The sequence below is a fragment of the Hyperolius riggenbachi genome, chromosome 3 (genome assembly GCF_040937935.1).
Source record: "Hyperolius riggenbachi isolate aHypRig1 chromosome 3, aHypRig1.pri, whole genome shotgun sequence".
In the NCBI taxonomy this organism is placed as follows: domain Eukaryota; kingdom Metazoa; phylum Chordata; class Amphibia; order Anura; family Hyperoliidae; genus Hyperolius; species Hyperolius riggenbachi.
The window spans coordinates 1,853,567-1,881,559 of NC_090648.1; the positions used below are offsets into that span (position 1 = coordinate 1,853,567).

General features: G+C 47.9%; 1 protein-coding gene across 1 annotated transcript in view; it reads right to left on the minus strand.

Moving 5' to 3' along the window:
• ACAP1 (ArfGAP with coiled-coil, ankyrin repeat and PH domains 1) overlaps positions 1-27,993 on the minus strand; it is a 424,776-nt gene that overhangs the window by 189,217 nt on the left and 207,566 nt on the right. The window contains exons 6-7 of the mRNA XM_068273798.1: positions 20,770-20,953; positions 10,624-10,668 (exon numbers count right to left, since the gene is read on the minus strand). Coding sequence (XP_068129899.1) covers positions 10,624-10,668; positions 20,770-20,953 — 229 coding nt within the window. The remainder of the gene's footprint in view (positions 1-10,623; positions 10,669-20,769; positions 20,954-27,993) is intronic.

A 27,993-nucleotide genomic window follows, 5' to 3' on the forward strand; every position in this document is an offset into this window, starting at 1 on the left:
AAGACCAGCACCACATCCCCAAAGACCAGCACCACATCCCTAAAGACCAGCACCACATCCCTAAAGACCAGCACCACATCCCTAAAGACCAGCACCACATCCCCAAAGACCAGCACCACATCCCCAAAGACCAGCACCACATCCCTAAAGACCAGCACCACATCCCTAAAGACCAGCACCACATCCCTAAAGACCAGCACCACATCCCCAAAGACCAGCACCACATCCCTAAAGACCAGCACCACATCCCTAAAGACCAGCACCACATCCCTAAAGACCAGCACCACATCCACAGAAACCAGCACCACATCCCCAAAGACCAGCACCACATCCCTAAAGACCAGCACCACATCCCCCAAGACCAGCACCACATCCCTAAAGACCAGCACCACATCCCTAAAGACCAGCACCACATCCCCAAAGACCAGCACCACATCCCCAAAGACCAGCACCACATCCCTAAAGACCAGCACCACATCCCTAAAGACCAGCACCACATCCCTAAAGACCAGCACCACATCCCCAAAGACCAGCACCACATCCCTAAAGACCAGCACCACATCCCTAAAGACCAGCACCACATCCCTAAAGACCAGCACCACATCCACAGAAACCAGCACCACATCCCCAAAGACCAGCACCACATCCCTAAAGACCAGCACCACATCCCCCAAGACCAGCACCACATCCCTAAAGACCAGCACCACATCCCCAAAGACCAGCACCACATCCCTAAAGACCAGCACCACATCCCCAAAGACCAGTACCACATCCCTAAAGACCAGCACCACATCCCCAAAGACCAGCACCACATCCCCAAAGACCAGCACCACATCCCTAAAGACCAGCACCACATCCCCAAAGACCAGCACCACATCCCCAAAGACCAGCACCACATCCCTAAAGACCAGCACCACATCCCCAAAGACCAGCACCACATCCCCAAAGACCAGCACCACATCCCTAAAGACCAGCACCACATCCCCAAAGACCAGCACCACATCCCTAAAGACCAGCACCACATCCCCAAAGACCAGCACCACATCCCTAAAGACCAGCACCACATCCCCAAAGACCAGCACCACATCCCCAAAGACCAGCACCACATCCCTAAAGACCAGCACCACATCCCCAAAGACCAGCACCACATCCCCAAAGACCAGCACCACATCCCTAAAGACCAGCACCACATCCCCAAAGACCAGCACCACATCCCTAAAGACCAGCACCACATCCCTAAAGACCAGCACCACATCCCTAAAGACCAGCACCACATCCCCAAAGACCAGCACCACATCCCTAAAGACCAGCACCACATCCCCAAAGACCAGCACCACATCCCCAAAGACCAGCACCACATCCCTAAAGACCAGCACCACATCCCCAAAGACCAGCACTACATCCCCAAAGACCAGCACCACATCCCTAAAGACCAGCACCACATCCACAGAAACCAGCACCACATCCCCAAAGACCAGCACCACATCCCTAAAGACTAGCACCACATCCCCAAAGACCAGCACCACATCCCTAAAGACCAGCACCACATCCCTAAAGACTAGCACCACATCCCCAAAGACCAGCACCACATCCCTAAAGACCAGCACCACATCCCTAAAGACCAGCACCACATCCCTAAAGACTAGCACCACATCCCCAAAGACCAGCACCACATCCCTAAAGACTAGCACCACATCCCTAAAGACTAGCACCACATCCCCAAAGACCAGCACCACATCCCTAAAGACCAGCACCACATCCCTAAAGACCAGCACCACATCCCTAAAGACCAGCACCACATCCACAGAAACCAGCACCACATCCCCAAAGACCAGCACCACATCCCTAAAGACCAGCACCACATCCCCCAAGACCAGCACCACATCCCTAAAGACCAGCACCACATCCCCAAAGACCAGCACCACATCCCCAAAGACCAGCACCACATCCCTAAAGACCAGCACCACATCCCCAAAGACCAGCACCACATCCCTAAAGACCAGCACCACATCCCTAAAGACCAGCACCACATCCCTAAAGACCAGCACCACATCCCCAAAGACCAGCACCACATCCCCAAAGACCAGCACCACATCCCTAAAGACCAGCACCACATCCCTAAAGACCAGCACCACATCCCTAAAGACCAGCACCACATCCCCAAAGACCAGCACCACATCCCTAAAGACCAGCACCACATCCCTAAAGACCAGCACCACATCCCTAAAGACCAGCACCACATCCACAGAAACCAGCACCACATCCCCAAAGACCAGCACCACATCCCTAAAGACCAGCACCACATCCCCCAAGACCAGCACCACATCCCTAAAGACCAGCACCACATCCCCAAAGACCAGCACCACATCCCCAAAGACCAGCACCACATCCCTAAAGACCAGCACCACATCCCTAAAGACCAGCACCACATCCCCAAAGACCAGCACCACATCCCCAAAGACCAGCACCACATCCCCAAAGACCAGCACCACATCCCCAAAGACCAGCACCACATCCCCAAAGACCAGCACCACATCCCTAATGACCAGTACCACATCCCTAAAGACCAGCACCACATCCCCAAAGACCAGCACCACATCCCTAAAGACCAGCACCACATCCCTAAAGACCAGCACCACATCCCTAAAGACCAGCACCACATCCCTAAAGACCAGCACCACATCCCTAAAGTCCAGCGCCACATCCCCAAAGACTAGCACCACATCCACAGAAACCAGCGCCACATCCCTAAAGACCAGCACCACATCCCTAAAGACCAGCACCACATCCCTAAAGACCAGCACCACATCCCTAAAGACCAGCACCACATCCCTAAAGACCAGCACCACATCCCTAAAGACCAGCACCACATCCCTAAAGACCAGCACCACATCCCTAAAGACCAGCGCCACATCCCCAAAGACTAGCACCACATCCACAGAAACCAGCACCACATCCCTAAAGACCAGCACCACATCCCTAAAGACCAGCACCACATCCCTAAAGACCAGCACCACATCCCTAAAGACCAGCACCACATCCCCAAAGACCAGCACCACATCCCTAAAGACCAGCACCACATCCCTAAAGACCAGCACCACATCCCCAAAGACCAGCACCACATCCCTAAAGACCAGCACCACATCCCCAAAGACCAGCACCACATCCCCAAAGACCAGCACCACATCCCCAAAGACCAGCACCACATCCCTAAAGACCAGCACCACATCCCTAAAGACCAGCACCACATCCCTAATGACCAGCACCACATCCCCAAAGACCAGTACCACATCCCTAAAGACCAGCACCACATCCCCAAAGACCAGCACCACATCCCTAAAGACCAGCACCACATCCCTAAAGACCAGCACCACATCCCTAAAGACCAGCACCACATCCCTAAAGACCAGCACCACATCCCTAAAGACCAGCACCACATCCCTAAAGACCAGCACCACATCCCCAAAGACCAGCACCACATCCCTAAAGACCAGCACCACATCCCTAAAGACCAGCGCCACATCCCCAAAGACTAGCACCACATCCACAGAAACCAGCGCCACATCCCTAAAGACCAGCACCACATCCCTAAAGACTAGCACCACATCCCTAAAGACCAGCACCACATCCCCCAAGACCAGCACCACATCCCTAAAGACCAGCACTACATCCCCAAAGACCAGCACCACATCCCTAAAGACCAGCACCACATCCCTAAAGACCAGCGCCACATCCCCAAAGACTAGCACCACATCCACAGAAACCAGCGCCACATCCCTAAAGACCAGCACCACATCCCTAAAGACTAGCACCACATCCCTAAAGACCAGCACCACATCCCCCAAGACCAGCACCACATCCCTAAAGACCAGCACCACATCCCCAAAGACCAGCACCACATCCCCAAAGACCAGCACCACATCCCCAAAGACCAGCACCACATCCCCAAAGACCAGCACCACATCCCCAAAGACCAGCACCACATCCACAGAAACCAGCACCACATCCACAGCGACCAGCACCACATCCCTAAAGACCAGCACCACATCCCTAAAGACCAGCACCACATCCCCAAAGACCAGCACCACATCCCTAAAGACCAGCACCACATCCCCAAAGACCAGCACCACATCCCTAAAGACCAGCACCACATCCCTAAAGACCAGCACCACATCCCCAAAGACCAGCACCACATCCCTAAAGACCAGCACCACATCCCCAAAGACCAGCACCACATCCCCAAAGACCAGCACCACATCCCCAAAGACCAGCACCACATCCCTAAAGACCAGCACCACATCCCTAAAGACCAGCACCACATCCCCAAAGACCAGCACCACATCCCTAAAGACCAGCACCACATCCCTAAAGACCAGCACCACATCCCTAAAGACCAGCACCACATCCCCAAAGACCAGCACCACATCCCCAAAGACCAGCACCACATCCCTAAAGACCAGCACCACATCCCCAAAGACCAGCACCACATCCCTAAAGACCAGCACCACATCCCTAAAGACCAGCACCACATCCCTAAAGACCAGCACCACATCCACAGAAACCAGCACCACATCCCCAAAGACCAGCACCACAGACACAGAAACCAGCGCCACATCCCCAAAGACCAGCACCACATCCCCAAAGACCAGCGCCACATCCCCAAAGACCAGCACCACATCCACAGAAACCAGCACCACATCCCCAAAGACCAGCACCACAGACACAGAAACCAGCGCCACATCCCCAAAGACCAGCACCACATCCCCAAAGACCAGCACCACATCCCCAAAGACCAGCACCACATCCCCAAAGACCAGCACCACATCCCTAAAGACCAGCACCACATCCCCAAAGACCAGCACTACATCCCTAAAGACCAGCACCACATCCCTAAAGACCAGCACCACATCCCTAAAGACCAGCACCACATCCACAGAAACAAGCACCACATCCCCAAAGACCAGCACCACAGACACAGAAACCAGCGCCACATCCCCAAAGACCAGCACCACATCCCCAAAGACCAGCGCCACATCCCCAAAGACCAGCACCACATCCCCAAAGACCAGCACCACATCCCTAAAGACCAGCACCACATCCCCAAAGACCAGCACCACATCCCCAAAGACCAGCGCCACATCCCCAAAGACCAGCACCACATCCCCAAAGACCAGCACCACATCCCCAAAGACCAGCACCACATCCCCAAAGACCAGCACCACATCCCCAAAGACCAGCACCACATCCCCAAAGACCAGCACCACATCCCTAAAGACCAGCACCACATCCCCAAAGACCAGCACCACATCCCTAAAGACCAGCACCACATCCCTAAAGACCAGCACCACATCCCTAAAGACCAGCACCACATCCACAGAAACCAGCACCACATCCCCAAAGACCAGCACCACAGACACAGAAACCAGCGCCACATCCCCAAAGACCAGCACCACATCCCTAAAGACCAGCACCACATCCCTAAAGACCAGCACCACATCCCCAAAGACCAGCACCACATCCCTAAAGACCAGCACCACATCCCTAAAGACCAGCACCACATCCCCAAAGACCAGCACCACATCCCTAAAGACCAGCACCACATCCCCAAAGACCAGCACCACATCCCTAAAGACCAGCACCACATCCCCAAAGACCAGCACCACATCCCTAAAGACCAGCACCACATCCCCAAAGACCAGCACCACATCCCTAAAGACCAGCACCACATCCCCAAAGACCAGCACCACATCCCTAAAGACCAGCACCACATCCCCAAAGACCAGCACCACATCCCCAAAGACCAGCACCACATCCCCAAAGACCAGCACCACATCCCCAAAGACCAGCACCACATCCCTAAAGACCAGCACCACATCCCCAAAGACCAGCACCACATCCCCAAAGACCAGCACCACATCCCCAAAGACCAGCACCACATCCCTAAAGACCAGCACCACATCCCCAAAGACCAGCACCACATCCACAGAAACCAGCACCACATCCCCAAAGACCAGCACCACATCCACAGAAACCAGCACCACATCCACAGCGACCAGCGCCACATCCACAGAAACCAGCCCCACATTCACAGCGACCAGCGCCACATCCCTAAAGACCAGCACCACATCCCTAAAGACCAGCACCACATCCACAGAAACCAGCACCACATCCCCAAAGACCAGCACCACATCCCTAAAGACCAGCACCACATCCCCAAAGACCAGCACCACATCCCTAAAGACCAGCACCACATCCCTAAAGACCAGCACCACATCCCCAAAGACCGGCACCACATCCCCAAAGACCAGCACCACATCCCTAAAGACCAGCACCACATCCCCAAAGACCAGCACCACATCCACAGAAACCAGCGCCACATCCCTAAAGACCAGCACCACATCCCCAAAGACCAGCGCCACATCCCTAAAGACCAGCACCACATCCCTAAAGACCAGCACCACATCCCTAAAGACCAGCACCACATCCCCAAAGACCAGCACCACATCCCCAAAGACCAGCACCACATCCCCAAAGACCAGCACCACATCCCCAAAGACTAGCACCACATCCACAGAAACCAGCGCCACATCCCCAAAGACCAGCACCACATCCCCAAAGACCAGCACCACATCCCTAAAGACCAGCGCCACATCCCCAAAGACCAGCACCACATCCCCAAAGACCAGCACCACATCCCTAAAGACCAGCACCACATCCCTAAAGACCAGCACCACATCCCCAAAGACCAGCACCACATCCCTAAAGACCAGCACCACATCCCCAAAGACCAGCACCACATCCCCAAAGACCAGCACCACATCCACAGAAACCAGCACCACATCCCCAAAGACCAGCACCACATCCCCAAAGACCAGCACCACATCCACAGAAACCAGCACCACATCCCCAAAGACCAGCACCACATCCCTAAAGACCAGCACCACATCCCCAAAGACCAGCACCACATCCACAGAAACCAGCACCACATCCCCAAAGACCAGCACCACATCCCTAAAGACCAGCACCACATCCCTAAAGACCAGCACCACATCCCCAAAGACCAGCACCACATCCCCAAAGACCAGCACCACATCCCCAAAGACCAGCACCACATCCACAGAAACCAGCACCACATCCCCAAAGACCAGCACCACATCCCCAAAGACCAGCACCACATCCCCAAAGACCAGCACCACATCCCCAAAAACCAGCACCACATCCCCAAAGACCAGCACCACATCCACAGAAACCAGCACCACATCCCCAAAGACCAGCACCACATCCCCAAAGACCAGCACCACATCCCCAAAGACCAGCACCACATCCACAGAAACCAGCACCACATCCCCAAAGACCAGCACCACATCCACAGAAACCAGCACCACATCCACAGCGACCAGCGCCACATCCACAGAAACCAGCCCCACATTCACAGCGACCAGCGCCACATCCCTAAAGACCAGCACCACATCCCCAAAGACCAGCACCACATCCCCAAAGACCAGCACCACATCCCCAAAGACCAGCACCACATCCCTAAAGACCAGCACCACATCCACAAAGACCAGCGCCACATCCCCAAAGACCAGCACCACATCCCCAAAGACCAGCACCACATCCACAAAGACCAGCACCACATCCCTAAAGACCAGCACCACATCCACAGAAACCAGCACCACATCCCCAAAGACCAGCACCACATCCCTAAAGACCAGCACCACATCCACAGAAACCATCCCCACATTCACAGCGACCAGCGCCACATCCCTAAAGACCAGCACCACATCCCTAAAGACCAGCACCACATCCACAGAAACCATCCCCACATTCACAGCGACCAGCGCCACATCCCTAAAGACCAGCACCACATCCCTAAAGACCAGCACCACATCCCTAAAGACCAGCACCACATCTACAGACACCAGCACCACATCCCCAAAGACCAGCACCACATCCACAGAAACCAGCGCCACATTCCTAAAGACCAGCACCACATCCCCAAAGACTAGCACCACATCCACAGAAACCAGCACCACATCCCCAAAGACCAGCATCACATCCACAGAAACCATCCCCACATCCACAGAAACCAGCGCCACATCCCTAAAGACCAGCACCACATCCCCAAAGACTAGCACCACATCCACAGAAACCAGCACCACATCCCCAAAGACCAGCACCACATCCCTAAAGACCAGCACCACATCCCTAAAGACCAGCACCACATCCACAGAAACCATCCCCACATTCACAGCGACCAGCGCCACATCCCTAAAGACCAGCACCACATCCCTAAAGACCAGCACCACATCCACAGAAACCATCCCCACATCCACAGAAACCAGCGCCACATCCCTAAAGACCAGCACCACATCCCCAAAGACTAGCACCACATCCACAGAAACCAGCACCACATCCCCAAAGACCAGCACCACATCCCTAAAGACCAGCACCACATCCCTAAAGACCAGCACCACATCCACAGAAACCATCCCCACATTCACAGCGACCAGCGCCACATCCCTAAAGACCAGCACCACATCCCTAAAGACCAGCACCACATCCACAGAAACCATCCCCACATCCACAGAAACCAGCGCCACATCCCTAAAGACCAGCACCACATCCCCAAAGACTAGCACCACATCCACAGAAACCAGCACCACATCCCCAAAGACCAGCACCACATCCCTAAAGACCAGCACCACATCCCTAAAGACCAGCACCACATCCCCAAAGACCAGCACCACATCCCTAAAGACCAGCACCACATCTACAGACACCAGCACCACATCCCCAAAGACCAGCACCACATCCACAGAAACCAGCGCCACATCCCCAAAGACCAGCACCACATCCCTAAAGACCAGCACCACATCCACAGAAACCATCCCCACATCCACAGAAACCATCCCCACATTCACAGCGACCAGCGCCACATCCCTAAAGACCAGCACCACATCCCTAAAGACCAGCACCACATCCCTAAAGACCAGCACCACATCTACAGACACCAGCACCACATCCCCAAAGACCAGCACCACATCCACAGAAACCAGCGCCACATCCCCAAAGACCAGCACCACATCCCTAAAGACCAGCACCACATCCACAGAAACCATCCCCACATCCACAGAAACCAGCGCCACATCCCTAAAGACCAGCACCACATCCCCAAAGACTAGCACCACATCCACAGAAACCAGCACCACATCCCCAAAGACCAGCATCACATCCACAGAAACCATCCCCACATCCACAGAAACCAGCGCCACATCCCTAAAGACCAGCACCACATCCCCAAAGACTAGCACCACATCCACAGAAACCAGCACCACATCCCCAAAGACCAGCACCACATCCCTAAAGACCAGCACCACATCCCTAAAGACCAGCACCACATCCACAGAAACCATCCCCACATTCACAGCGACCAGCGCCACATCCCTAAAGACCAGCACCACATCCCTAAAGACCAGCACCACATCCACAGAAACCATCCCCACATCCACAGAAACCAGCGCCACATCCCTAAAGACCAGCACCACATCCCCAAAGACTAGCACCACATCCACAGAAACCAGCACCACATCCCCAAAGACCAGCACCACATCCCTAAAGACCAGCACCACATCCCTAAAGACCAGCACCACATCCACAGAAACCATCCCCACATTCACAGCGACCAGCGCCACATCCCTAAAGACCAGCACCACATCCCCAAAGACCAGCACCACATCCCCAAAGACCAGCACCACATCCCTAAAGACCAGCACCACATCCCTAAAGACCAGCACCACATCCCTAAAGACCAGCACCACATCCCCAAAGACCAGCACCACATCCCCAAAGACCAGCACCACATCCACAGAAACCAGCACCACATCCCCAAAGACCAGCACCCCATCCACAGAAACCAGCACCACATCCCCAAAGACCAGCACCACATCCACAGAAACCAGCCCCACATTCACAGCGACCAGCGCCAAATCCACAGAAACCAGCCCCACATTCACAGCGACCAGCGCCACATCCCTAAAGACCAGCACCACATCCCTAAAGACCAGCACCACATCCACAGAAACCAGCACCACATCCCCCAAGACCAGCACCACATCCACAAGAACCAATGCGACATGACATCAGCACACAGCAGCGCCACATCCACAGAGACCAGCACCACATACAGAATACTGTGATACAGAGCCCCCCATTCCATATAATACTAAGCCCCCCATTCCATGTAACACTGACCCCCCATTCCATATAATACAGAGCCCCCCATTCCATATAATACTAAGCCCCCCATTCCATGTAACACTGACCCCCCATTTCCCTTGTTCTTTGCACATTCATGCCTGGTGCACACCATGCAATGTCATGTCAGATCCACAGGTCAAATCAGTAGCTTCTGGCTGACTTTGTGCAGAAGTGATCAAAAAAGTGATCGGGAAATTGATAGGAAACCTGATCAGACCTGTTGGAAATGAGGGATTCGATCCATCAATCTGATGGGAAATTGCATGGTGTGTGCCAGGTATTAGATCCCTCCACCTTTGGATATACTATTCTCTGTATCTTTGTACCTCCAGGTGCCTTCTACTTCTCCCCCCGGAAACTCACAAACTCCAGAATGTCGTACTTCTTCTTCCCCTGGATAACGTTGATCTGCAAGATGAGAAAAAGAAAGGACCTCGGTCAACAAATAATGTGACAACAAACAGCACTTATTGTACAGAACTAACCCTAACCCTACTGTCATTGTACCAAAATTACAGCCTTTCAAATAAAACACGTCCTATTGTCCCCCATTGTCCCCCATTCACAATGACATGTACGGTCATGACATGTAGTTTGAAAATTACCACCATCTGTAATTACTAATTTTTTCAGCCAAAGTCATGTACATTTTTCCCAGTGCGAGTAATGTTACTAATTGGTAATGTAACTATTCAGTTAAATTGTGGAATAAGTGAGTAAAATACCGATTTTTGCTGAGAAATTCCAAAAAACACAGCTGAAAAGGCTCCACACTACACCTGATTGACGGTGAGGAATAGCACCAGCCACTTACAGGACATTAAAAAAAAATCGGTAATTAACGATAAAACGATGTTTTTCATCATTTACCAGGAAATGGTTCCAGAATGCGGTAACTCGTGGACAATGGAGACCATTATTATCCACGTCTAATTCTAGATCTCAGTCAGTCTAAATGGTCTTCTCAAAAGCTTCATTTGAAGGTCCTCCTGATGAACGGTCACTCCACCACACTACCACCGCAGTACTACTAAGCACCGGAACTATGGGGCTATCAGCGCACAGTCCTGCCTCTGCAATCATCGCGGTTGCAGGCACTTGCCTGAGCCGATCATCCAGCAAAGTCTGCCGGCGCTATGGCGGGCCTTCAATAGAAGCAGGAGGGGAAAGCTGCAGCGCACTTTGATTAAAACGGTAAATAGCGTTTTAAATAACCTGCACCAATTTTGAACAGTTAAAATGCTAAATAGCGTTTTATAATGTAACTGAATGTGGCGCCATTATTGTACTGGCTGTGCTGTGCGCCATAATTATCTGCTCCGCTAAGGGACACCCAATAAGATCATCTTCCAGAGGATTGTCAGATCATTGACTAAACGCCCATACCCACACTGGTCTAAAATCTGCTGTGGCGGACAATAACGACCCCTATGGGCGAGAATTGGGTGGTCAGACCAGCCTGGGTACGCAATGATGATCGCTAAAGATCTAACATGTGGGATCTTTAGTGATGGCCGACACCCGCAGATTATGCAATCACATTGTTCTCACCCCTCCCCCGCCCTATTGCACACAACCCGATCCCTTGGGTGACAAAGATCCAGCACACGTATTTACAGATAGTCGCCAGATGAGCATGTATAGAAACGATGAGACTCAACAGAAGGGTCAGGGATGCTTTCTGCTGCAGCTCTTTGTTTACATCTGCAATGCTGAAGGTTCAGGGAATTACAGGCAAATGTCCAATCAGAAACCCCAGCAATGGCAAAGTCCTCAGGACACAGTGTGTGTGTATAATCAGTAATGTGATGGGGGTGGGGGGGGGGGGGGATTCTGGGCCGTGGCACTGCCAATCACAATCAGAACCCTCATCAATTGACCAAAAGAAACCCTAGGAGTGGATTCAGCAGCACTTGATCAGGAGGCCGGGATAAGACTGTGACCCTAGGTGATCACAATGACGACAATAACTGAATCTCCGGACAACAATAACTGAATCTCCCAATGACAATAACTGAATCTCCGGACGACAATAAATGAATCTCCCAATGACAATAACTGACTCTCCGGACCACAATAACTGAATCACCCAACGACAATAGCTGAATCTCCCGTCGACAACAACGGAATCTCCAGACAACAATAACTGAATCTCCCAACAACAATAACTGACTCTCCGGCCCACAATAACTGAATCTCCGGACCACAATAACTGGATCTCCAGACGACAATAACTGACTCTCCCAATGACAATAACTGACTCTCCGGACAACAATAACTGAATCTCCCAATAACAATAACTGACTCTCCGGCCCACAATAACTGAATCTCCGGACCACAATAACTGGATCTCCAGACGACAATAACTGACTCTCCCAATGACAATAACTGACTCTCCGGACAACAATAACTGGATCTCCCAACAACAATAACTGACTCTCCGGCCCACAATAACTGAATCTCCGGACCACAATAACTGGATCTCCAGATGACAATAACTGAATCTCCGGACGACAATAACTGAATCTCCCAACATCAATAACTGAATCTCCGGACCACAATAACTGAATCTCCGGACCACAATAACTGAATCTCTGGACGACTAATAACTGACTCTCTGGACCACAATAACTGGATCTCCAGACGACAATAACTGGATCTCCCAACAACAATAACTGAATTTGCGGACGACAACAACTGGATCTCCGGATGACAATAACTGAATCTCCCAACAACAATAACTGAATCTGCGGACGACAATAACTGGATCTCCGGATGACAATAACTGAATCTCCAGACAACAATAACTGGATCTCTGGACTACAATAACTGGATCTCCGGACCACAGAAACTTAATCTCCGGCTGACAATAACTGACTCTCCGGACCACAATAACTGAATCTCTGGACGTCAATAACTGAATATCCGGACAACAATAACTGAATCTCCCTACGACAATAACTGAATCTCCGGACGACAAAAACTGAATCTCTAGACAACAATAACTGGATCTCCGGACCACAATAACTGAATCTCCGGACCACAATAACTGAATCGCTGGACGACAATAACTGACTCCCAGGACGTCAATAATTGAGTCTCGCACCACAATAACTGGGTCTCCAGACGACAATAACTGAATCTCCCAACATCAATAACTGAATCTCCGGACCACATTAACTGGATCTCCGGACCACAAAAACTGAATCTCCTGGCTGACAATAACTGAATCTCCGGACGACAATAACTGAATCTCCGGACGACAATAACTGACTCTCTGGACGACAATAACTGACTCTCTGGACAACAATAACTTACTCTCCGGACCACAATAACTGACTCTCCGGACCACAATAACTGAATCTCCCAACAACAATAGCTGAATCTCCCGACGACAATAACTGAATCTTGGGATGAAAATAACTGCATCTCCGGACAACAATAACTGAATTTCCGGACGACAATAACTGGATCTCCGGACGACAATAACTGGATCTCCGGACCACAATAACTGGATCTCCAGACCACAATAACTGACTCTCCAGATGACAATAACTGAATCTCCCAACATCAATAACTGAATCTCTGGACCACGATAACTGGATCTCCAGACCACAATAAGTGAATCTCCGGACGACAATAACTGACTCTCCGGACTACAAAACTGGATTTCCAGACGACAATAACTGGATCTCCGGACCTCAATAACTGGATCTCCAAACCTCAATAACTGAATCTCCGGACCACAATAACTGAATCCCCGGATGAATAATACTGGATCTCCAGAGAACAATAACTGAATCTCCGGATGAGAATAACTGAATCTCCCAACATCAATAACTGAATCTCCGGACCACAAAAACTGAATCTCCTGATGACAATAACTGACTCTCCGGATGACAATAACTGAATCTCCCTACATCAATAACTGAATCTCCGGACCACAATAACTGGATCTCCGGACCACAATAACTTAATCTCCTGACGACAATAACTGACTCTCCGGATGACAATAACTGACTCTCCGGACTACAAAACTGGATTTCCAGACGACAATAACTGGATCTCCGGACCTCCATAACTGGATCTCCGGACCTCAATAACTGGATCTCCAGACAACAATAACTGTATCTCCGGACCACAATAACTGAATCTCCTGACGACAATAACTGACTCTCCGGATGACAATAACTGAATCTCCCAACATCAATAACTGAATCTCCGGACCACAATAACTGGATCTCCAGACCACAATAACTGAATCTCCGGACGACAATAACTGACTCTCCGGACTACAAAACTGGATTTCCAGACGACAATAACTGGATCTCCGGACGTCAATAACTGAATCTCCGGACCTCAATAACTGGATCTCCAGACCTCAATAACTGAATCTCCGGACCACAATAACTGAATCTCCGGATGAATATAACTGAATCTCCGGATGAATATAACTGGATCTCCGGACCACAATAACTGAATCTCCGGACCACAATAACTGAATCTCCGGACGACAATAACTGACTCTCCGGACCACAATAACTGGATCTCCAGACGACAATAACTGGATCTCCGGACCTCAATAACTGAATCTCCGGACCTCAATAACTGGATCTCCGGACCACAAAAACGGAATCTCCGGCTGACAATAACTGAATCTCCGGACCACAATAACTGGATCTCCGGACAACAATAACTGAATCTCCGGATGAAAATAACTGAATCTCTGGATGAAAATAACTGAATCTCTGGTCGACAATAACTGACTCTCCGGACCACAATAACTGAATCACCCAACGACAATAGCTGAATCTCCCGTTGACAACAACTGAATTTCCGGACCACAATAACTGAATCTCCGGACGACAATAACTGGATTTCTGGACAACAATAACTGACTCTCCGGACCACAATAACTGAATCTCCGGACGACAATAACTGACTCTCCGGACGACAATAACTGGATCTCCGGTCGACAATAACTGGGTCTGCCAACATCAATAACTGAATCTCCCAACAATAACTGAATCTCCGGACAACAAAAACTGGATCTTCGGATGACTATAACTGACTCTCCCAACAACAATAACTGAATCTCCGGACCACAATAACTGAATCTCCGGACCACAATAACTGAATCTCCGGACCACAATAACTGGATCTACCAACAACAATACTGACTCTCCGGACCACAATAACTGAATCTCCGGATGACAATAACTGACTCTCCGGACCACAATAACTGACTCTCCGGACCTCAATAACTGAATCTCCAGACGACAATAACTGAATCTCTGGCTGACAATAACGGAATCTCCGTGTGACAATAACTGAAACTACGGACGGCAATAACTGACTGTCCGGACGATAATAACTGACTCTCCGGATGACAATAACTAAATCTCCTGACGACAATAATTGAATCTACGGCTGACAACAACTGACTCTCCGGATGACAAAAACTGACTCTCTGGACGACAATAACTGACTCTCTGGACGACAATAACTGAATGTCCGGACCACAGTAACTGAATCACGCAACAACAATAGTTGAATCTCCGGACCACAATAACTGAATCTCCGGATGACAATAACTGGATCTCCAGACGACAATAACTGAATCTCCAGACAACAATAACTGGATCTCCGGACCAGAAAAACTGAATCTCCGGCTGACAATAACTGAATCTCCGGACGCCAATAACTGAATCTCCGGAACACAATAACTGGATCTCCGGACAACAATAACTGAATTTCCGGATGAAAATAACTGAATCTCCGGATGAAAATAATCTCTGGACGACAATAACTGACTCTCCAGGACCACAATAACTGAATCACCCAACGACAATAGCTAAATCTCCCGTTGACAACAACTGAATCTCCAGACCACAATAACTGAATCTCCGGACAACAATAACTGGATCTCCGGATGACAATAACTGAATCTCCGGACCACAATAACTGAATCACCCAACGACAATAGCTGAATCTCCCGTCGACAACAACTGAATCTCCAGACCACATTAACTGAATCTCCTGACGACAATAATTGAATCTCCGGCTGACAACAACTGACTCTCCGGATGACAATAACTGACTCTCCGGACCACAATAACTGAATCTCCGGATGACAATAACTGAATGTCCGGACGACAATAACTGAATGTCCGGACCACAGTAACTGAATCACGCAACAACAATAGCTGAATCTCCGGACCACAATAACTGAATCTCCGGATGACAATAACTGGATCTCCAGACGACAATAACTGAATCTCCAGACAACAATAACTGGATCTCCGGACCAGAAAAACTGAATCTCCGGCTGACAATAACTGAATCTCCGGACGCCAATAACTGGATCTCCGGACAACAATATCTGAATTTCCGGATGAAAATAACTGAATCTCCAGATGAAAATAACTGAATCTCTGGACGACAATAACTGACTCTCCGGACCACAATAACTGAATCACCCAACGACAATAGCTGAATCTCCCGTCAACAACAACTGAATCTTCAGACCACAATAACTGAATCTCCGGACAACAATAACTGGATCTCTGGACAACAATAACTGGATCTCCCAACAACAATAACTGACTCTCCGGACCACAATAACTGAATCTCTGGACGACAATAACTGACTCTCCGGACAACAATAACTGGATCTCCGGATGACAAAAACTGGATCTCCCAACATCAATAACTGAATCTCCCAACAATAACTGAATCTCCGGACGACAATAACTGGATCTCCAGATGACTATAACTGACTCTCCCAACAACAATAACTGAATCTATGGACCACAATAACTGAATCTCCGGACCACAATAACTGGATCTCCCAACAACAATACTGACCCTCCGGACCACAATAACTGAATCTCCGGATGACAATACCTGACTCTCCGGACGACAATAACTGACTCTCCGGACCACAATAACTGAATCTCCAGATGTCAATAACTGAATCTCCGGCTGACAATAACGGAATCTCCGGGTCGCAATAACTGACTGTCTGGACGATAATAACTGAATCTATGGACCACAATAACTGAATCTCCGGACCACAATAACTGGATCTCCCAACAACAATACTGACCCTCCGGACCACAATAACTGAATCTCCGGATGACAATACCTGACTCTCCGGACGACAATAACTGACTCTCCGAACCACAATAACTGAATCTCCAGATGTCAATAACTGAATCTCCGGCTGACAATAACGGAATCTCCGGGTCGCAATAACTGACTGTCTGGACAATAATAACTGAATCTATGGACCACAATAACTGAATCTCCGGACCACAATAACTGGATCTCCCAACAACAATACTGACCCTCCGGACCACAATAACTGAATCTCCAGACCGCAATAACTGACTCTCCGGACCGCAATAACTGAATCTCCTGACAACAATAACTGAATCTCCGGCTGACAATAACTGAATCTCCCGATGACAATAGCTGAATCTCCCGACGACAATAACTAAATCTCCGGACAAAAATAACTGATTCTCTGGACCATAATAATGGAATCTCCGGCTGACAATAATGGAATCTCCGGATGACAATAACTGAATCTCCGGATGACAATAACTGACTGTCCGGACGATAATAACCGACTCTCCGGATGACAATAACTGAATCTCCGGACCACAATAACTGACTCTCCAGACCGCAATAACTGAATCTCCGGACCACAATAACTGGATCTCCCAACAACAATACTGACCCTCCGGACCACAATAACTGAATCTCCGGATGACAATAACTGACTCTCCGGTCGACAATAACTTACTCTCCGAACGACAATAACTGACTCTCCGGACAACAATAGCTGACTCTCCAGACCACAATAACTGACTCTCCAGACGACAATAACTGAATCTCCGGACAACAATAACTGGATCTCTGGACAAAAAATAACTGGATCTCCCAACAACAATAACTGACTCTCCGGACCACAATAACTGAATCTCTGGACGACAATAACTGACTCTCCGGACAACAATAACTGGATCTCCGGATGACAATAACTGGATCTCCCAACATCAATAACTGAATCTCCCAACAATAACTGAATCTCCGGACGACAATAACTGGATCTCCAGATGACTATAACTGACTCTCCCAACAACAATAACTGAATCTATGGACCACAATAACTGAATCTCCGGACGACAATAACTGACTCTCCGGACAACAATAACTGGATCTCCGGACGACAATAACTGGATCTCCCAACATCAATAACTGAATCTCCCAACAATAACTGAATCTCCGGACGACAATAACTGGATCTCCAGATGACTATAACTGACTCTCCCAACAACAATAACTGAATCTATGGACCACAATAACTGAATCTCCGGACCACAATAACTGGATCTCCCAACAACAATACTGACCCTCCGGACCACAATAACTGAATCTCCGGATGACAATACCTGACTCTCCGGACGACAATAACTGACTCTCCGGACCACAATAACTGAATCTCCAGATGTCAATAACTGAATCTCCGGCTGACAATAACGGAATCTCCGGGTCGCAATAACTGACTGTCTGGACGATAATAACTGAATCTATGGACCACAATAACTGAATCTCCGGACCACAATAACTGGATCTCCCAACAACAATACTGACCCTCCGGACCACAATAACTGAATCTCCAGACCGCAATAACTGACTCTCCGGACCGCAATAACTGAATCTCCTGACAACAATAACTGAATCTCCGGCTGACAATAACTGAATCTCCCGATGACAATAGCTGAATCTCCCGACGACAATAACTAAATCTCCGGACAAAAATAACTGATTCTCTGGACCATAATAATGGAATCTCCGGCTGACAATAATGGAATCTCCGGATGACAATAACTGAATCTCTGGATGACAATAACTGACTGTCCGGACGATAATAACTGACTCTCCGGATGACAATAACTGAATCTCCGGACCACAATAACTGACTCTCCGGACTGCAATAACTGAATCTCCGGACCACAATAACTGGATCTCCCAACAACAATACTGACCCTCCGGACCACAATAACTGAATCTCCGGATGACAATAACTGACTCTCCGGTCGACAATAACTTACTCTCCGAACGACAATAACTGACTCTCCGGACAACAATAGCTGACTCTCCGGACAACAATAGCTGACTCTCCAGACCACAATAACTGACTCTCCAGACGACAATAACTGAATCTCCGGCTGACAATAATGAAATCTCTGGATGACAATAACTGAATCTCTGGACGACAATAACTTACTATCCGGACGATAATCACTGACTCTCCGGATGACAATAACTGAATCTCCGGACCGCAATAACTGAATCTCCTGATGACAATAACTGAATCTCCGGACAAAAATAACTGATTCTCTGGACCATAATAACTGAAACTTCGGACGACAATACCTGGATCTCCGGACAACAATAACTGGATCTCCCAACAACAATAACTGACTCTCCGGACCACAATAACAGAATCTCCGGACGACAATAACTGGATCTCCGGATGAGAATAACTAAATCTCCGGACCACAATGACAGGAACTCCGAATGACATAACTGAATCTCCCAACTTTAATAACTGAATCTCTGGACCACAATTAATGTATCTCCAGACCACAATAACTGAATTTCCGGATGACAATAACTGACTCTCCAGACCACAATAACTGGATCTCCGGATGACAATAACTGGATCTCCCAACATCAATAACTGAATCTCCCAACAACAAAAAACTGAATCTCCGGACCACAATAACTGGATCTCCCAACAATAATAACTGGATCTCCGGACCGCAATAACTGGATCTCCCAACAATAATAACTGGATCTCCGGACCGCAATAACTGAATCTCCCAACAATAATAACTGGATCTCCGGACCACAATAACTGAATCTAAGGATGACAATAACTGACTCTCCAGACGACAATAACTGAATCTCCCAACAACTATAACTGAATCTCCGGACCACAATAACTGGATCTCCCAACATCAATAACTGAATCTCTGGACCACAATAACTGGATCTCCGGACGATAGCATGAAATTATTCCAGTGAATTATTTATTTATTTATTGTATTTATAAAGCGCCAACATATTACGCAGCGCTGAATTGAGTTCTCGCTTCCATAGCCAGGTGAGTAAAACGCCAAGCACTGCCATATGCCCTGAATTCAGCCAACTATAGACTTTTTGCTTCCTATTAAAAATGTATATACTCATTTGAGACATGCCAACTGGAAACTGGGGTTGCTGTTCTAAGGGTAGCTGAGTTCTATAAGGGTGAATAGTCTCTAAGCAATGAGTACTCACTGCACATGTGCAGGACTACAGGACTGAAAATCCATAGAAGACTGGCAAATTGTTCTGCGCAAGAGTTCCTGCTGGCAATTATTGCGATGGAATAAGACCCAGAGAGTCCAGCGTAGGGGTTCCTCACCCCTCTTCAGGAAGTTCTGCTCTCACCTGAAGAGTATAATCCAAAACACGCTCTCTGAATGCTTTCCGATTCATCTGCACCGCCAGAGCCGCCTCCTGCACCTCCTGGACCTTCTTGCGAGACATCTCGGCATTGTGGTTCAGAGCACTCTCCAGCCCTTCCCGGCAACGCTCCAGCTCCTTGCGGCTGTCTCGGAAGGAACGCAGGTCTCTGAAATGGGAAAGGAGATGAAGACACAACCAAACAAACGATGTTCCTCCATGTGATGTAGTCCAGGACTGTATATAAGCTGCCTGTTCTAACATCTGGTCAGCAGCGTACAGGAATGGACTATGAAGAAGGCTAATTAGCTGAAACAAACTATTTTTAATTTAGCCAATAAACAGTATCATCCTGATTCAAAACTTCTAGCTTAAAGAGACACTGAAGCGAAAAAAAAATATGATATAATGAATTGGTTGTGTACTATGAATAATTACTAGAAGATTAGCAGCAAAGAAAATATTCTGATATTTTTATTTTCAGGTATATAGTGTTTTTTCTAACATTGCATCATTCTATAATATGTGCAGATTACACAACACTCAGCATTCAAAATGATTCTTTCAGAGCAGTCTGTGAACTAATGACCTCTCCTCTGGCAGAGAAAAAGTAAATAGTTAATGAACAGTTGAGATAATAAAAGTCAGAAGACAGTCCTCTCCACGACTTTGAAAGTCGTAGAGATTACCGTATTTTTCGGACTATAAGACGCACTTTTTCTCCCCCAAAAGTGGGGAGAAAAAGTGACTGCGTCTTATAGTCCGAATGCTTGTTTCCTTATGTGGTCCGCAGTTACGTGGAAGCAGCAGCAGCTTGATCTACATTTCTAAGTGGCATAGGAGAAGCTACTGTAATTATCCACAGTGCTTTCATTGATCTATAATCCCCCCCAGCATGCCCCGCAGCAGCGCGATACATCTGGCATTGTTATTTTCTACAGTGCGCTCGCTTTGATCTATAATCCCCCCCAGAGTGCCCCGCAGCAGCGCGATACACAATGTCTCTAGGCGGCATAAGCCGCTGTGATCATTCACAATGTAAGTTCTTTTAACTTGCCCAGCGTCAGCCCCGTTAGCCCCGCAGCTCGGTCCCAGCTGACTGGTTACCGATACACTTCAGCCGCTATAGCGGCAGTCCTTACAGGCTTCCGTACTTGTAGTGTGTCACATGACCCGGCGCCGGGTCATGTGATGACGCAAGTACACACTGGACTTCCGCAATGTTTTCACGCTGCTGCTGCAATGGCTGGACTGTCGGGGGTCACGGTCGGACTACCGCGATGTTTTCACACTGCTGCTGCTGCAATGGCTGGACTGTCGGGGGTCGCGGTCGGACTTCCGCAATGTTTTTACACTGCTGCTACTGCAGCAGCTGGACTGTCAAGGGTCGCGGTCTGACTTCCACGATGTTTTCGCGCTGTATGCTTGTCACACCGGGCCCACTACAGAATGGGAGGACAGCGCGTGACTTGTCACCTAACCCGAAAGCAACACTTCAAACACTCGGCAGGACTCTGAATGCGCACGTGTTGGATGGATGAAGCACACTGCTAGATGGGTGAGAGCCTCTGAAATAAGTGTAGTGCATCTGTGTCTAGTGAGTGTAGTGTATGTGATTCTAGTGAGTGTAGTGTATGCGATTCTAGTGAGTGTAGTGTATGCGATTCTAGTGAGTGTAGTGTATGCGATTCTAGTGAGTGTAGTGTATGTGATTCTAGTGAGTGTAGTGTATGCGATTCTAGTGAGTGTAGTGTATGCGATTCTAGTGAGTGTAGTGTATGCGATTCTAGTGAGTGTAGTGTATGCGATTCTAGTGAGTGTAGTGTATGCGATTCTAGTGAGTGTAGTGTATGCGATTCTAGTGAGTGTAGTGTATGTGATTCTAGTGAGTGTAGTGTATGCGATTCTAGTGAGTGTAGTGTATGCGATTCTAGTGAGTGTAGTGTATGCGATTCTAGTGAGTGTAGTGTATGTGATTCTAGTGAGTGTAGTGTATGTGAGTCTAGTGAGTGTAGTGTATGTGAGTCTAGTGAGTGTAGTAGTGTATGTGACTCTGAGTGTAGTGTATCTGAGTCTAGTGAGTGTAGTGTATGTGAGTCTAGTGAGTGTAGTGTATGTGAGTCTATGGAGTGTAGTGTAGCTGATTCTAGTGAGTATAGTACTGCTGAGTCTATGGAGTGTAATGTAGCTGAGTCTAGGAAGTGTAGCTTGGAGCGTAGTGAGCATAGTTAGTGTAGCTGTGAGTGTCCTTTGTGTAGCTGGTGCAACTGTGAGTGTAGTTGGGACTCTTGGGAGTGCAGTGAATTTAGCTGGTGGGTGCAACAGTGATTAGTGTAACTGGGCAGTGTAGCTTAGATAGACAGTTTTGTGGAAAAAGGTCCATAAGACACTTCTACACCATAGACGCACAAGGTTTAGTTTTTTTTTTCCTTCATTTTTGCTCTCTAAACCTTGGTGCGTCTTATAGTCCGGAGCGTCTTATAGTCCGAAAAATACGGGTAATGGCTTTTTTGTATAGAGATAACAACTAGAGTTTCTTAACTCTTCCTGTGCTGGAAACAATTACACTGGATGTATCTGATCTTAATGTTTTATTTCTTAGCTGTACTACACATACAAATCATAATATCATCATTTTTTTTTCGCTTCAGTGTCTCTTTAAGCCAAACAAAAAGATGGAGGAACAGACATGAGGTGAAGACTGGAGGACAGATCACAGGACAGAGATAAAGTACAGTGCACTTGTTCTGAGGAAGGGACCCTCCGTTGCCCCCAAACAAATGTCAAATTATATTTTCATTGCATTGAAGAATTAAACTGCTTCAGTGCTAAGAAGTGGTGGGCTAACCTACTTTACTTGATTGGGTGGAGGACGATGCTTCGCACCCGGTTATGCACCCAGCCTTACAGGAAAGGTGACAAGCCAGCAGAGACAGGACCTGATGGAGAGGCATCTAGTGTACCTAACGGCAAATCAGAACAATTTAAAGGGGCACTATGGCGAAAAAATTGTAAAATTTAAAATATGTGCAAGCATAGACACATGAGAAGTATGTTTTTTCCAAGGTAAAATGAACCATAAATTACTTTTCTCCTATGTTGCTGTCACTTACAGTAGGTAGTAGAAATCTGACAGAAGCGACAGGTTTTGGACTAATCCATCTCTTCATAGGGGATTCTCAGCAAGGCTTTTATTCTTTATAAAGATATTCCCTAAAAAGGATTTAATCAATGATGCTGGCCGGCTTCCCTGCTCCCTACACAGTTTTTTGGAAGTTGGACAGAGCAACTGCCATTTACTAAGTGCTTTTGAAAATAAATAAATCCCTGAGAATTCCCCGTAAAGAGATGGACTAGTCCAGAACCTGTCACTTCTGTCAGATTTCTACTACCTACTGTAAGGCCTCTTTCACAGTGCGATGTTAAAGTCGCACGATAGAAAAAGTTTTAAAGTGGACTAACGCACAGCATTACTAAGTCTGTGCAACGTTCACAGTGCACACGTTGCGTTTGTGTGTAACGTGTAGCATTATTAGAAAGTGCCGCATGCTGTGCGTTATACACGTTATTAGCTGTGGTGGACTGTTTGCACATGCTCAGTAATGACCTGGAAGCATACTTGTCATTGCCTGTATGCCCTACTGTATGCGACCATAACAGGGCATAGAGTTGTGTTGTGTGTAACGTGTAGTGTTATTAGAAAGTGCTGCATGCTGCGCGTTATACACGTTATTAGCTGCGGTGGACTGTCTGCACACGCTCAGTAATGACCTGGAAGCATACTTGTCATTGCCTGTATGCCTACTGTATGCGACCATAACAGGGCATAGAGTTGTGTTGTGTGTAACGTGTAGTGTTATTAGAAAGTGCTGCATGCTGCGCGTTATACACGTTATTAGCTGCGGTGGACTGTTTGCACATGCTCAGTAATGACCTGGAAGCATACTTGTCATTGCCTGTATGCCTACTGTATGCGACCATAACAGGGCATAGAGTTGTGTTGTGTGTAACGTGTAGCGTTATTAGACAGTGCTGCATGCTGTGCGTTATACACGTTATTAGCTGCGGTGGGCTGTCTGCACATGCTCAGTAATGACCTGGAAGCATACTTGTCATTGCCTGTATGCCTACTGTATGCGACCATAACAGGGCATAGAGTTGTGTTGTGTGTAACGTGTAGTGTTATTAGAAAGTGCAGCATGCTGTGCGTTATACACGTTATTAGCTGCGGTGGACTGTCTGCACATGCTCAGTAATGACCTGGAAGCATACTTGTCATTGCCTGTATGCTGTACTGTATGCGACCATAACAGGGCATAGAGTTGTGTTGTGTGTAACGTGTAGTGTTATTAGAAAGTAGTAAGGAAGGTCCGCAACGATGTCTCTTACAATGCTCAATCTTTATTCAGGACATATCCTCAACAGTTAAAAAGCACAGCTGACATGTTTCGGGCCAGACATGCCCTTAATCATAGCTAAAAAACATGGCTGATCTCCTTTGCTTTTATAGGTAGTGACAAACTGATCGATAGGGGAAGACGGCGAGCCCTGTCGATCCCCAGGAGACAACTGGTGCGGGGGAGTGCCCATCGTGCCAAACTTCCTGAGAGACCTGTATTTGTTACCAATTATAGCACAGAATTCTGCAACGTTAAGCGCATCATAGAGAAATATATACCCATTTTGGAGGGTGATGGTGATATACGGCCCTATCTACAAAAAGGCATCAGCTTTGCCAGCAGACGTGCACCCACCCTTGGTAGTGTTTTGTCTCCTAGCCTTTTTGGTTCCGATGTGACTGCCACCACATGGCTCTCGACCAAGGGGTCATACAAATGTGCACTTCCCACGTGTCATTATTGTGTAGTTCACAACAACACCCAGACAGTTAGGTCACTCACAAATGGTTATGGGGCCCCCATCAAACAATTCATTAATTGCAACACCAAAAATGTTATATATTTGGTAACATGCACTCTATGCTCCACACAATATGTGGGTTGTACTACTAGACCCTTAAAGGCTAGGATAGCGGAACACTATTTGGGGGCCTCTTGGTCCACTAGAAACATTTCTAATGTTGCGAAACACTTTCGGGAATTACATGGGGGTAATATGTCTGGTTTTATATTTCAGGGCATAGAGAGGGTCTCTCTACCCATAAGAGGAGGGGATCTACTGTCTTTAATCCGTAAAAGAGAGGCCCTATGGATCTTCCGCCTTGGAACCAGAGCCCCAATGGGACTAAATGCAAGGTGGGATCTGGCTCTAGTGACAGCTTAAAACACACACTTTTTCAATTGTGAACATTCTCTAAGATACTATAGCGTGTATCTGGCTTTCTGTTGTGCCTTTACATCATTTGTGTGACTCCATAATTTTGTCGTTCCTTTTTCTGTTTTGCTTCATTCTTGTTTTTATGCTTTATTTGTATAGCTTTTAAAGTATTAACATATGTCTGTATATGGTGTGACTCCCATGTGTGGAGCATGACACTTGCTTTCGACCCCTCCCTTGCAGGAGTGGTCTGTGCTCCGCCCTGGATTGTCACTACCTATAAAAGCAAAGGAGATCAGCCATGTTTTTTAGCTATGATTAAGGGCATGTCTGGCCCGAAACATGTCAGCTGTGCTTTTTAACTGTTGAGGATATGTCCTGAATAAAGATTGAGCATTGTAAGAGACATCGTTGCGGACCTTCCTTACTACCTTGTACTTGGATTGGATTGAGCAGCTAAGGGTCCAGCACTGTCTCTGGCAGCTCACAGTGCAGCGGTGAACCTTTCCTTTACTACGTTATTAGAAAGTGCCGCATGCTGTGTGTTATACACGTTATTAGCTGCAGTGGACTGTCTGCACATGCTCAGTAATGACCTGGAAGCATACTTGTCATTGCCTGTATGCCCTACTGTATGCGACCATAACAGGGCATAGAGTTGTGTTGTGTGTAACATGTAGCGTTATTAGAAAGTGCCGCATGCTGTGCGTTATACATGTTATTAGCTGCGGTGGACTGTCTGCACATGCTCAGTAATGACCTGGAAGCATACTTGTCATTGCCTGTATGCCTACTGTATGCGACCATAACAGGGCATAGAGTTGTGTTGTGTGTAACATGTAGCGTTATTAGAAAGTGCCGCATGCTGTGCGTTATACACGTTATTAGCTGCGGTGGACTGTTTGCACATGCTCAGTAATGACCTGGAAGCATACTTGTCATTGCCTGTATGCCTACTGTATGCGACCATAACAGGGCATAGAGTTGTGTTTGTGTGTAACGTGTAGTGTTATTAGAAAGTGCTGCATGCTGTGCGTTATACACGTTATTAGCTGCGGTGGGCTGTTTGCACATGCTCAGTAATGACCTGGAAGCATACTTGTCATTGCCTGTATGCCTACTGTATGCGACCATAACAGAGCATAGAGTTGTGTTGTGTGTAACGTGTAGTGTTATTAGAAAGTGCTGCATGCTGTGTGTTATACATGTTATTAGCTGCGTTGGACTGTTTGCACATGCTCAGTAATGACCTGGAAGCATACTTGTCATTGCCTGTATGCCCTACTGTATGCGACCATAACAGGGCATAGAGTTGTGTTGTGTGTAACGTGTAGTGTTATTAGACAGTGCTGCATGCTGTGCGTTATACACGTTATTAGCTGTGGTGGACTGTCTGCACATGCTCAGTAATGACCTGGAAGCATACTTGTCATTGCCTGTATGCCTACTGTATGTGACCATAACAGGGCATAGAGTTGTGTTGTGTGTAACGTGTAGTGTTATTAGAAAGTGCTGCATGCTGTGCGTTATACACGTTATTAGCTGCGGTGGGCTGTTTGCACATGCTCAGTAATGACCTGGAAGCATACTTGTCATTGCCTGTATGCTGTACTGTATGTGACCATAACAGGGCATAGAGTTGTGTTGTGTGTAACGTGTAGCATTATTAGAAAGTGCCGCATGCTGTGCGTTATACACGTTATTAGCTGCGGTGGACTGTTTGCACATGCTCAGTAATGACCTGGAAGCATATTTGTCATTGCCTGTATGCCTACTGTATGTGACCATAACAGGGCATAGAGTTGTGTTGTGTGTAATGTGTAGCATTATTAGAAAGTGCCGCATGCTGTGCGTTATACACGGTATTAACTGCGGTGGGCTGTCTGCACATGCTCAGTAATGACCTGGAAGCATACTTGTCATTGCCTGTAT